The sequence below is a fragment of the Mandrillus leucophaeus genome, unplaced genomic scaffold, assembly GCF_000951045.1.
Source record: "Mandrillus leucophaeus isolate KB7577 unplaced genomic scaffold, Mleu.le_1.0 Scaffold1043, whole genome shotgun sequence".
NCBI classification, from domain to species: Eukaryota; Metazoa; Chordata; class Mammalia; order Primates; family Cercopithecidae; genus Mandrillus; species Mandrillus leucophaeus.
Window position 1 is genome coordinate 838,551 of NW_012098577.1, and position 14,157 is coordinate 852,707.

Sequence of the window (14,157 nt, forward strand, 5' to 3'; positions counted from 1 at the left end):
ATAGCTGTCAATATCAATCAAATGGTTTGGATGATCAGAGGTCAGCCACTAGAGGAGTGGAGTTTGTCATAGCTTAGATTAGTTACCTGTGTGACCTTGAGTTAGAGATACTTCTGTTTATTCATCCCTAAAGCAGATATAATAGCAATGTTACCCATAGGGGTGTTGTGAGAATTCAGATGGATAATACACGTAAAGCACTATTTAGAGTGCTACACATACTAAAAAAGTGTTCAATGGAAACAACCAAAAATAATTTTAAAAACTATCATATCCAGCTTGGCCTTGGAACATAGATCCAGGGGGAAATAATTGGGGCAAACCTCAGCTACTCAGGACTAATACTTTGGGCCTTTTTTTTTTTCTCTGTGTGTGTGTGTGTGTGTGTGTGTGTGTGTGTGTGTGTATGTGTGTAAGGATGAAGACTAAATGTTGTGTATTAAGGAAAACTGTCCACCTTGAACCTAATGATAAATATGAAAACAATAACAAAACAGTAAAATAAAAAGCAGCCTTAGAAATGTGAAAGTTATCCTAGTTACAGCCATTAATGAGAGTTACTAACGGTGCATTGTTTATTATTCAGCATATTATCTTTCCTATGCATTGCAACATACCAGCATTACTTTCTGTACAACTCTGGCCAAATCATTTGCTCTCTCATTACTTCCATCATCTCGGGATATCAATAAGCATCTTCACTAGAGAAACTCTAAGTTCTATTTCAGTTTTAAAATACTATGACTTTATGACCAAGAAAGGGTTTAACTCCTAGTTTTGTACTTGGAGTCAACACTTAAGAGAATCATGAAAGACCTCTTCTCCATGCTGATGTGTTTATTTTCTGAGTCTAAAGTCTTTCTCCTCCTCCTCCTCATCTGTATTCCCCATTAATTCTTCAAGTTTCTTCTCCAAATATTCCTTTAGTGACCTTCGTATTGCTTTCATTTTCCTCCGATGAAAGATGCAAAAATGGAATCTAGAGTAGGAAAAGAAAATAATCCCAACTTCAATATCAGTAGCCCCATTCTTTAAGCCAATTATACAATGTATTTTCCTTTGCTGGATTCTTCTCCATTTCCTTTTGTTCCAACTATTATCCCATCAAACTTTGCATTTTGTTCCTTTCAGTATCCCAGAATTTAAAATGACTTCTTTTGCCTTATTTCCATTTGGGGAAAGAGGCAATTTGGGCAGTCTCTTGGCAAAAGGAATATGTGACCCAGTGTTTATTTGGAGAGAGGAAACTCACAGTAACGCAGCACTTCCCAGTATTACAACTGTTGCCAGCAATATGAGAAATAGAGCAATCTGTCGATTCTCAGCCTTCCTTGGATCCTCATCTGGAAGGAGAAACAGGAAAATATGAAAGTGAGTTTGGAGAAGAGAAATAGCTTGGGACATTTATTCAGAATAGAAAACTCTTTTAACCTCAGTTTGCCCTGTTTACTACTTCATCACTCTTCCATGTTTATTTTGACCTTTATTACTTTTAGTCTCCTAGATTCTACAAAACTGTTGCTGATAACTGTCAGCAAAATTCTTCCCAGCCTAATTTCTTCATTCCAAGCCTAGCCTCTTCATTTCTCAGCCTTTCAATTGATTCAGTGCCAAATTATTTATACTGGTCAAAATTTCACCCAACACCCTAGTTCCATTTTGTAACACTATCATGACCTCCATTGAAGATGCTCTACAAGTATGTATTGAATAAATCAGTGAACAACCCTTCTCCTTGATCCCTGTCCCTTCAAAATTCCATACCACAATCTTTGTTACCTCCACAATATTCTCCTTTGAAGCACCTGTTGGTCATGCGAAGACACATCCAACAATCAAGTATGGGACCTTCAACCACAACTGATAAAGAGGAAAAGAAAGATAATCAGAAAGAGGACATGGCACGAGAGTTCCTTAGTCATACACCAAGTGTGGTCTTGGTGGATCAAAATCTGTAAGTCAGATCTCTAGGAAAAAGTGGGAAAAGGATGCCTTGGCTTATACTGGGGCAATGGGTTGTAAACCATATGTTAGGAGGCCTCCTAGTACCTCCAAAATATGTGGGGTGTCTGAGATTTCATGAGCTAGGTTTTGTTATCAGGTATTATTGACATTACCCCTTGTAACCACAGCCCTAGGAATTGGATTCCCAGTGTAACAGGTGGGAGAGATAGGGCCATATAGAGCAAAGGAGATGGGAAAATATGGGCTGAAACCTCAAGGCGTCACATGTACTGTACTCACTGCAATCTTCAGAACACGCTAGAAGAGAATCAGAAGGTTCTAATGAGTTTAAAACCAGCTACAGTTTGCCATGTTTATACCCAAGTAGTCTTTGTTTACCCTTTAAGTTCCAGTTGCCTCTCCACCCATTCTAAATAACTCTATTATGAACTTGCATTTCTTCCCTTATCCCTCATTTTCTATTCCCTTCATATAACTTCAGTGCTGTTATATAGAAAGTTTTAATTACCAACTTCAGAGAAGTTCTTTAGTAATTCTTTCAGTTTGGATTCCAGGTTTTGGCGGACCTCCAGAAGCTTCCCTTGAAAGATAAAGACACCTAAGAGGGAGTGGAAGGGGTATCAAACAATAGAAGTAGCTCTTCCCTTCAGAACTTAATTCTGTTTTGTTCTTTGCTTTCTCCAGCCAAATTTTCTGAGGGTTGCTTGAGCAATACAGACTTTTAACATTGAAGCAGTACCTCACCTTTCCATGTTTCATTGCCCAGTTTATAAAATTCATTCTTCAGCCATGTTCTCAACTTAACAACCTGTTGAACAGCTAGAGAGGAAGGGTAAAGGTACATGTAGGGGAATAATTATATCTATGTAGGAAGTTATGTAGACCCAGGTGTTCTCTTCCTTGCCTCCCTTCTCTATTTAAGCCCCTGGACTCTCAGGAACTCAAGCTTCCCTCACCCAACACCCGAAGCCTCTTGTCACTGTGGGAGACCTTGAAACTTAAACTAATCATCTCCTTAATCTGCCATTCAAGTAGCTGAGTTTGGCCAGGGACTTCTGAGGGTATCAGATTTGCCAGCAAGGAGCCAATATCCTCTATAAATTTGGGGTCACACTCTAAACAGCCTTTGACTCCATGGAAGGCTGACAGGGGCAGGAGCAGGAATAACCACAGGTCACCCATTTCTTTCTTCAACCCCGCTCCCCAACAGCAGGTTGTCCTGGCAACTAGTTCACTTAGTTCCTTTTCCTTCAACAATCCAGGAATGAGAGCCTTGTCCTGGATAGTCTGACTCCACTTAACCCCCACCCCCATCTCCATCCCACTATCAGGCAATCTCATTTCCTTAATGATCTTCAGTTGTTTACTGACTCTTATCCTTCATTCTAGGAGAGGGAACTGCCAGCTGGGGAGCCGATACCTGAGTTCTAAGTGTAGAACACCAAGAGATAGATAAGCCTTGAGCTCATACAAGCAGAGTTCTTTGCAGGGAGATGTCTCAGAAAAAAGTGTTTCTTTAGCCCTCTCCCTGACTTGCATCCTCATGAGACTCTTAAACCCCCTCCTGACCTTCAGAGATGTGTATCACCAGAGATGGGTTGTAGAAGTGATCCTATAGAACCTGAGAGATTGCTTAACCCAAAGTCTACTTCCACATTGGAGGCAAGAAAAGCCAAAAATATTAAGTTGCTTGCAGGTCCCAGTCCCTACTGGTGGCAGTATTATTTAAAATAAAGGAATGAGCATTTATCTAGAATAATATTTGGTAATTTTAATAGACAGTAACTTATATTTCAGGTTACATTTGTCTCTAGGATGTTTCCTTTATACATGATTTGTAATATTTCTTTCTTTTCTTTTCTTTTCTTTTTTTTTTCTTGAGATGGAATTTCACTCTTGTTGCCCAAGCTGGAGAGCGATGGCATGATCATGGCTCACCTCAACCTCTGCTCCCAGGTTCAAGTGATTCTCCTGCCTCAGCCTCCTGAGTAGCTGGGACTACAGGCATGCACCACCATGCCCAACTAGTTTATGTATTTTTAGTAGAGATGGGGTTTCTCCATGTTGGTCAGGCTGGTCTCGAACTCCCAGCCTCAGGTGATCCACCCACCTCGGCCTTTCAAAGTGCTGGGACTACAGGTGTGAGCCACTGTGCCTGGTGATTTGTAATCTTTTTATAGCATTCTTCTTATAGAGAGTGTGGAGTCAAATACTAGAAACAATAGTTGAGGAATATAGAGTGATGAATCCAACAAAGTTCAGATCCTTTAACAAGTGCATTCTAAAATACTGACAAAGTATGTAACATAAGAACGTAATTATCATGGGCTGCCCTCTCAGGCCACCTACATGGACGATGGCCAAATAAACATGTTCTTCCTTCAGTGGCCCTTTGAATAAAAATATTCTATGTTATTTGAATAAATTAAGGTTGCTTTTCTGACTCTTAAGAGCACTGGTTACCTCTTTTCTAACATGTTGCCTGTATGGCTGTGACCTCCTGGAAACCAGGAAACATTGGCAATCTACAGTTTTCGTGGTAGAATTTATATCTAAGATATGGGGTGATCACAGTGGAATGTTGTGAGGGAAGTTAAAAGAATTACCATTACTTATATGTCTACCACGTCTACGTGACAGATATTGTGCTAAACACTTCAGATAGTCACAAATTTTCAGAGCACAGCAATCCTTTGGAGATTGTTATTTCTACATTACAGAAAGAAACTGAGGCTGAGAGATGTAAAAGAATTTCCCTGGAAGAATAATTTAAGAGTATGAGTTCAGGGTTCAAGCTCATGTTTGTCTGATTCCAAATCCTATATACTTTACTGCCTCTCAACAATGACTTTCTGGGATAATACAGAAAATTATCTCTTGGAATTTGATAAGTAAAAATATCAAGGCAAATATAGATTTCTTGGTTTATAGTTTAAATTAGCATCTCTATGCTCAGATTTTTTTTTATTCTCTTGGCTAGATGATCTCATCTTTAGAGGATTTCCCAAAAGATTTTCACATGCTGAGGTCTGAAGGCAAGTGAGCTAATAGGATTAAATTAACTCTAGATACTAAAGTTGAAAACTAAAGGGGCTAAAAAACTTGGCAGAGAAGTGGCAAGGTATGAAAACAAACTGTGCTTCAAGAAAAGATATGCATTATAGATATTTTCCAGTCAATGATCCATACCATTACTTGAACAGTTCAAAGAGTATCCTCTGCCACATTACTGAATAATTCAATGGCACCTTACTTTAACCCAGACCTAGAGGTCCATCTATCATTTTTATCATTGTCTCACCCTTCCAGCTGAAATTTCAGTCAGGTTTTTAGGATGAGAGAAAAAGAAATTGGCTTTTGGATAGTCTTAGAAAGACTAGAAAAAGGCAAGTCGCTTCTTAATAAGACAGGTAGAATTGTAATTGAAAGAATACATGTATCTCATATAAAAGAAATAACAAGGAAATCTCAGACTCATGGAGTAAACAGTAGACAGATAACACAATGTGCTAATGGTAAAGGTAGAGGTACATATCGAGGTTTATGAAAAAACAGAACAGTACTAGACAAGTCTAGAGAAATTTTTATAGAAAGGCTGGATCCAGGAGACTAGAGACAATAATTAATATATCATGATGAGTGAGAATTCAGTAGTGTTCAGGAAACTTTAGGGGGAACACTCTGAAAGCACTGGTGGTGAAATGTATAACATAAGAAAATAACCGCCATTATTATGGGGAGAGCACTTTGAATTTCATAAATGTAAAATATTTGAGCTTTGGGAAAGAAGAACTGTCTGGAAATTGATTAATAATATAATGATCACATTACTTAATTAAAATAATACCTGTGTCTCGGAGGCAAAAGGCTAACACCCAAATCCTAGAATAATTATGTTAGTATATGGTTTGACTTGGCAGGAAGAGCTATGATTTATAGTCAGTACAAATCTGCAGACTATCTAGCTAAACTCTGTTTAAAATAGTATGAGAGATAAATAATGGCATATACATTCATAATATTTTACCAACTACATATTGACTCATTTGTGGCTCTAACATAAATAAGATATTCATGGGTAGTTGTAAGAGTCCCTCCTTTAAGGGCTAGAATCAGTTGTTTGGTACCATTTGGCCTTTGTTACAAATCACATAATGCACTGAGGTTTGAAATTTGAAGAACAAGTTTCATAAAGAGTAAGATTTTTATGGAAATTCTCCCTCATCCCATGGTATATCTGATTTCTCAGATTTGTTAACAAAAATAATGAATCCTTATCCTCAAGCTTCTTATAGCCATTTTTCTGATGGATAATTTACGCTGTTGAGCTCTGCTCTATTTCCCATCCCTACCTATCACTTCACAGGATTTTTTAAAAGTTTGGCAAATAATCTAGATACCTTTTACAGTCAGATGCAGTTAACTACATTCCTGACTGTAATCTGAGATCAAGAAGCCATTACTTGACATTTGATCAAGTTATAAGCTATATTTCTAGGTAGCGTAATAATTGTATTTGAAATAATTACTATATACCAGACATTTCACATGTAGAGTAAATTTAATTTTCTATATACCTCCCCATTTATATTCCATTGTCATCAAGCTAATTTATCTCCACATATTTCACTTATCCTTTAGGAATAGTCACAAGGGTGGGTAAATTATAGGGTAGACCAGAAGAGTTACAAGGAATCTTTGACAGGAAATGAAGTAAAAAGCTAATCACATCAAGGCAATTGTGGGAAGAATGAGGGGAGAAGGGTAGTGGAAGCAGAAGATATGTGTCACAGCTTATTTTCTCTTTATGCTAGAAATGTTAAGTAAAATCCTCATATTCCATGAGCTTTTGCCCTGTTCCCTTTAAGGGCTTTTACAGGATAGGTTAATAGAAGGTGCTCCTGAGATGATGTCAGTTCCTATGTGGCATGGAATGTCTAAGATGCTTCCACTGGCTGCTGGGGAAGGATGTACAACTCAACTCAGGATCTGACTGGCACCTTTGCTGGCATATCATCAAGGTTTCAGGTAAAGGGACGCTGTGTAACAGCTGGAAAGTGGACCTGGTACCAGGGTCAGGAAAGGAAATGGAGTCTGCAGCAGGCTTCAAGGCCTTGATGAGCCAAATCATTAGGAAAGACCACCAGTTCCTGACGCAATTGAGAGAAAACAGGTCCAAAGTGCCCCACGTGCAGAGTTTCTCAACAAACACTATAAATAGATTCAGAAATTGTATTAGGTAAGGTTATATCTTCACCTTGGAAGAGACCCACACACTGTCAAAAACTAAAACACACATTAGTGGAGAAATTTACTGAGGGGAAAAAAATCTGGAGTTTTTAAACCCCTCTCTGGAAGGAGAGGGAGTCCATGGTGGCTATATTTACTACATTTTAACATGCTAGATAGGAAGGATTGAGTCCATGACTGGACTTGTAGTTGGTTAAAACAAACCTGGATTTTGGTGATTGTGAAGGTGTTTTAACCTGGCTCAAGAAGGTCTAGGATCCCAGAGTTACTCAGACTTCATAGTTTCTTATCAATTTCAGGAGGTTGGAGCTAGTTGGCATGAAACATAACAGTTTTGATATGTTGTAGGCAAATGCTACTGTAAGTGAAAAACTGTCTTCTACATGCGACACATCCAAGGCAAGGACCCCTCAACCACACAGTGCCATGAGGTAACATCAGCTCCTACCTCCTCATTCTTATGTCCTGTTTGGGAAGAAACGAGGAAAAATATGAAAGGATAATTCTTCCAAAGGAAATGTAGTTATCTAAAAAAAAGGGTTTAAATTATTTGGTGAGATTAGGTTTATTATATTATGCTAATATTGCTTTTTATTTTTTACCCAAGGAGGTGAAAAGATGTTTAGAGAAAGCTAAGACCAACAGACTATGAGGAAGCTATGTCTCTTTCATGTATCTTAGAGCAGTGTGAATAAATGTGTGACCTTGCTACATAAATGTCATAATATTTTATTCTCAAGCTTGCATGACTATTTCCATTTTATAAAATACAAGCCTGATGTTTGGAGCCATTAAAGGACTTATCCAAGGTCACACACTTAGTAAGATAAAGATTTGGGGGTTGTAACACGAATTTGTCTGCCTTCAAATCCATGTTCTTTTTAAAACACCAAAATTTTTTTCTGAAGAGAGTTAATCCAAGGTCACATCATTATTGCTTCAAAGTAGTAAGAATAGGTATTCTTAATGAAATTATATTGGAGAAAAAAGAAAGATGCTGTGTTTTTTTCATTCAATTATTTAAAAATTATGGAGTCTGTAATTTCAACCATCGTTTAATTTTCTCCCTATAGCCAATTCTTTTTTCCATTCCTCCCAATTATTTCTATAGAGGAATTGCCTGTTGATTAAAGTATATAATTTATTTAAAGATGCATATCAAAGATATAGATATTAACCTAGTTTACCATAAATAAATACCAGGTACATGCATTTCTCCTTTCCTACCTTCAAAAGGAATAAAAATACAATAACAAAACCAACAATGAGAACCCAGTAGCCAATAAGAAGTAATTCCATTGAACAAAAAGTCTATGTCAAATAGTGTTTTATATTCCTTACATGCATGATCTTATAAAATCCCTGTTCTAAAAGGCTGGTCCTATTATACTCATTTAGGGATGAGAGAACTGAGACTGAGAGGTTAAGTATTTTCAACCAGACCATAGGGCTCTCTGGTAGTAGAGCTTGGATTTTTATGGTTTTGACTGATTCCCTATTCATTTTCTTTAAACCACCAAATTCTCATTTTTTAGTATCTAAGAGGAAAGAAGGTAACCTGTCTCTGTACCTAATGAACTGGTTTATTTCTGATAAACTTACTAGATGAGACACTGTGGACTAATATATGGCACTAGATTCAATTTTAATTCTGATCCTTGTAGGAACAGGTCTCTTTGCAAAGTGTAGAGTCAAGCGGGTGAACTCTTAGTTGAATTTGAACTTAATGGTTACTACCCTTCCACAACTAATTTTATTGTTAACTTTTTTTTTTTTTTTTTACATTATACTACTTTACTATAAAATTTTGCATTTGGACCTTTCTCTATTTGCAGACTTCTATTTGTCATCTTGTTTTGCAATATTAATTAGGATAGTTTTCTCTTGATTCTTTCTAATATGCTAAGTAAGGTTTTTTTTGTGTAATACAACCTGTCTTCAAACTACACCTGTAGGTATTGGCTTATCTATAAGATCATTGGAAATTTAATCAAATTCCATTATATCTTGCAGTGTCTTCTGAAAAATGGCCTCAACAAAATTTGCTATCTATCTATTTAGTAATATAAATGAGGAAACCAAAAAGGCCAACGGTGAGGCAGGAAGGTTTCAGTTCAGTGGGGAAAAGAAAATCTTGATGAAATGTCATTAACTTCCACATTTGGAATAAGCTATAAAACGTGTGGAATCTTCATTCCTTCAGTCCACAGTCAATGTTGGGCAGTCCTGTCTCAAGGTTTGGGTGTTACTGAATTGGAGGTCCTCCTACCTGACATAGCTGTTACAATATTTAGAATATTTAGAGAATGATACCATGAAAAGTTTCTGATTTATATTATTTTTTAAATTTAGTGCAAGTATAATAGCAGATATTATATACATGTATAATTTTTTCAAAAAATGAAAATTCTGGTATTACATATACTAGATGAAAAAGGAAATCGTCTAGTTCTACACAAATTATTACGTCATTTGTTGCCTAAACATATATCACTAAGATGGAGTCTAAAAAGCACTACAAATCAGCTTTTTAAAATGGTAAGAGGTATATTTTCTAGAAAAATATAAAATGGTTTTCAATTGTAGCTATTTAAGAATTTCCCCATAAATACTTCATCAAATTATTTCACTCTAATGCCTTAAGAAAAGACCTTGACAAAGTACACATTGACCACTTTTTGTTTTTGCCAAGTTTAGCTCTATGTCTGAAGGGCAGATGCGATAAATTGGTCATACATTATCTCATTTGCAGTCTGAGTTTTATGAGCTCCCATAAAACAATTACCATATACACATTTTACAATAAATGAGCAAACAAAGTGGCTGCAAACAATATGGAAAAGTCAATAATTAATTTCAGATTTCCAAATGTAACAGAGACAAGGGAGCTTTCTCTTCTTTTCGAAAGGGAAGGTTTCTTTGTTAGGAATATGCAAGCATGTTAATTCATTACTGTGTGGTTTCTCTTTTTCCAAAGCTTGTCGAAGGTCTAATTTATGTGCAAGACTGAAAGCTGTTTAAACGGATAATATGCCTCCTTCATGAGAAATACCACCCCTTTACACTCCATTAAATTCAGACGTTGACTCTATAAGCTACGTACCAATTATTTCTTTCCAGAAACAGCAGCATAGTTTTTTCTGCAAGGGACAACAGATTATTGTAGGCTGCTATTAATCTCCACATAGTTCACAAAATACACAGGACACTAGGGAGAAAACAATCATGTTGCTATTTTAACATTTGCAAAATGCTATGTGGAGAGAAAATAAAAAGAAGATGCTTGTCTGATTGCAATACTCCTTTATTATTTCAAATCTGCCAAAGATAGAAAAAACTCTTAATGACCTGCTGATGTTGAAGCATCTCTGTGATGGACACAGAGATGAATCTTCATCTGGTTGATCTTTGTTTTCTACAACATGTATGGCTAACCACTGCACAATCCAATTGCATGAGACATTGGTTGGATGTGAGAGTGAGTAAAAATGCCTATTAAAATGCTAAAAGAAATTCGTATACAACAACAGCATTGTTGAGTGCAATGATAATGGAACAATTCTCATAGTAAAAACCAGAAAAATATACCACCACTTCAGCATAACCTGCTATAGATTAGAATCTAATATGATGACACTGAATTATTTTTAGGGGAGTGAATTACCCTAAGTAGTAGAACTGTTTACAAAACTATTGACACTGATACTAGCCCATGTATCAAAATCCAAGGATTATTTTAATAATGAGAAGTCAATATCTTATTTTTAAAAATTTATGACTTTATCCAGTCAAAAGTATCTAAGTGTCTACATTTAACTTACATCCAACAAGTATTTATTGAGCACTTATTATTTGCCAGAAGCCATACTAAGTAGCAACAATAGAAAGAAGATGGGACAGAAATACCTCTGCTACAGCATGCAATGAAGTGGAAGGCTGATATTTTAATCTAAATGGTTTTTCTAAATGTGTTGAGGTGGCATTTTTTCCCTCAGCATTTATTTTTGTCACACACACACACACACACACACACACACACACACACAGAGACTGAGATAACTATATGCATATATGTATATATTTATTTATTTTAAAAAAATTAACTGTCTTCATAGGAATTTTGCTCCATTCCAAACAAATCGGGAAAGTTTTGGCTGAGATGGTCCACAGATCCAAAGGTGACTTAATTAATACATTCTATTCCTCCAGAAACTGCATCAAGAATGGGTACGTAAGCCAGTCATAGCCCGTGAGATACTGGCAATTATTTAATGGAAGCTTTCAGGAGAACAAACAAAAATCCACACTGTCTGCTTTGTAGGAGTTACCAGAGAAAACTGTTTTCCAGAACTTCCTGATGTGAAAATGTGAACACTAAAGCTGCAACTGCCAGCGGTGTATTGGGGCTCCCCTTATCTGTGGTTTATGAGAGCTGATTTTACAATCAGTTCGCACGTGGTAGCTTGAAATGGACCATGGTGGGAGAATTTACATCTCAGAAATCACAGATGATACAAATAAAGGGTCTTTAAGTTTTTTCTTTCCTTTTATTAAGGGAAGTGCAGATAGTCAGCTTGCTATGAGTCCATAGTGTGGAGACATAATGTGAGACCAGGAGAGACTCATGAGAAATTAGGTCTTGATACTGTAAGTTGAACTACCAGATCAAGCTTTAGTAGAAACCTGCCGTAGCTCTGGAGTTTTCACTTAATGTGAGCATATAACTTCTTCACAAAATAACAGTTTCATGAACAATGTACATTATTTTTCGAAGGTAGAATACTAAAAGTAGTGTTATTTCAAGATAATTTCTTAAAAGCAAATTGAGGTTACAGAAAGAGACTATGTACTGGAATCTTAAGAGAGCGATTGACAGTTTTGAAAATGTAACTCTGCTTCTCAGGGTACATCCGATGGACAGGCTCTTAGGGGGTTGATAATTTGGAAAAGATAGTTTAATTGTTGAAGACGTGTTGCCTGCAGAGGCAAAGGTTAAGTTGTTAAAAAAATGTGGTATTGACCTGTGCACTGATTCCAATTATAAAATTTACTCCAGTCAAATTTGCAATGTACATTCCAGTAAAATTAAGTGTTGCCTCGGTAAAATTTGTAAATCCATATATGCCATTCTACGGGAATAACTAGCTAACTAGCCACTGAGCTTATGAACGGAGACAAAACAGAATAAAATACCAAAATAACAGTGTGGTCAAATTAGAATTTCTGTTTTAATATAACTGGGAAGCAGTGGATGCATATAATTCTATTGAGGCAGAAATAAAAATTTAGTGGGTCTTAACACTTAAGAAATAAATTATACAGTATTTTGTCTAATGTATTCAATGTCAAAAGGAAAGGAATTATGCTTAAATTATGATACAACAATAAATTATTACTGGAGAAACATTGGTCCACATTTTAAAGCTAATTTTTATACAAATTTACTGACAAGAAAGGATCTTGATCTTAAGAATTTAATAAGCTCCTGACATGTTTTGAGCACCTTTGTTAAGTACTATGCTTTTTAATTTTCATGGAATCTCCATGGACAAGGGTCTGATCTATTTCATTTATTAAGTAAGAAACTGAACTTCCAAAAGGAAACGTTACTTTTTCAAGCTTATGTGTCCTGTGAGGGCAAGAGTTTGGGTCCAACTCCAATGCCCATACTTTGCTGAATTAGATCACATCAATTAGACATTTTGATGCATATTTCATCTTAGACTAATCAAATTAAAGTGAGATAAAAATTAAAGAAAAAGCATTTTTAGTTTTGTTTAGATAAAAGAAAATGTGAAACAGTGGGCAAGCCATGGGACAGTTGAACTAATTCTCACACATGTCGAAGTTGAGTTCTAAAAGAGCATTTGATGATAGTGGTTAGCATAAATCTGGAAGCTATTCCTTTGACATGAATTGGTGCTTAGAAAATATTAGCAAGCTAGAGCAAAGGCCTAAATGTGTGTCCAGACTCATCCAATCTTTCAGGTGTGGGAAAATTTTTTATTAAGGTGAAGTAACCAATGTCTGTCTCACAGCATTAAACAGATGACTTAGAGAGACAAAGGAATTTGGAAAAACAACTTTGTCTGTCCCATCAAAATAGCTAGTATTTTAAAGTAATAACTGTGTAACCCTGGGGAAGTTAGTTACCATTTAGAAACCTAAGGTTTTGCATCTGTGACATGGCAAAAATTTTGTGCCATGGCAAAAATTTTTGTGTGTGTATACACACACACACACACACACACACACACACACACTATAAGGTCCTTTTGAGGGTTAAATGAGATGATAATATGTTACCAAAAAGTATCTTATATTTATTAAATATAAGCATTCATTAAATGTTAGTTGTTATCGATGTTATTTTTGTTACAAATGGAAGTGTTCTTCCTTTCTCATTTAGTAGTTGTAAAACTTTGCACAATTCACTGGATCTCTTTAAGCCTTAGTTTATTTATAAAGATGACTCTTTTATCATGTTAATCTTTTAATGTTGCTTTGAGGGTTAAACTGTAAACTGCATATAAAAGTACAGTAAATCCTTGCTTAATATTGTCAATAAGTTCTTAGAAACTGTGACTTTAAAATCCTTGAATAATATTATTGTTTTCTCAAAATCGTTTCTTGCTAAACTTGAGCAGAAAAAATACTAGTTTTATTATGCTTCTTTTGCATAAAGTCAGTTTCTAAGAACCTATCCACAAAGTTAAGTGAGGACTTACTGTATTTCAGAAAATATAATAAATTTAAAAAGTGATATCTTAACAACACCCTCACTGGAAAAATCCACTGGATCTTTTCACTCCACATCTCGTTAACCTCTGTAGTGTTAGAGAGCAAGACTACCTTTTGCAAAATAGTATCATTCACTTTGTTCTCAAATGTCATTTCTGCACTTCTCTCTGTTCCTGTCTGACCAGCTCTTTTTCATTTTCA

General features: G+C 36.0%; 1 protein-coding gene across 1 annotated transcript; it reads right to left on the reverse strand.

The window, feature by feature from the left end:
• Positions 1–823: 823 nt before the first annotated feature.
• IZUMO3 (IZUMO family member 3) lies at positions 824–3,168 on the reverse strand. Its single transcript, XM_011980479.1, has 6 exons — positions 2,922–3,168; positions 2,710–2,784; positions 2,474–2,563; positions 1,780–1,860; positions 1,253–1,343; positions 824–979 (listed from the first exon to the last, which is right to left on the reverse strand). Exons 1-6 carry the CDS (start codon positions 3,145–3,147, stop codon positions 838–840), a joined length of 705 nt encoding a protein of 234 aa, XP_011835869.1. The 5' UTR covers positions 3,148–3,168; the 3' UTR covers positions 824–837.
• Positions 3,169–14,157: the final 10,989 nt, after the last annotated feature.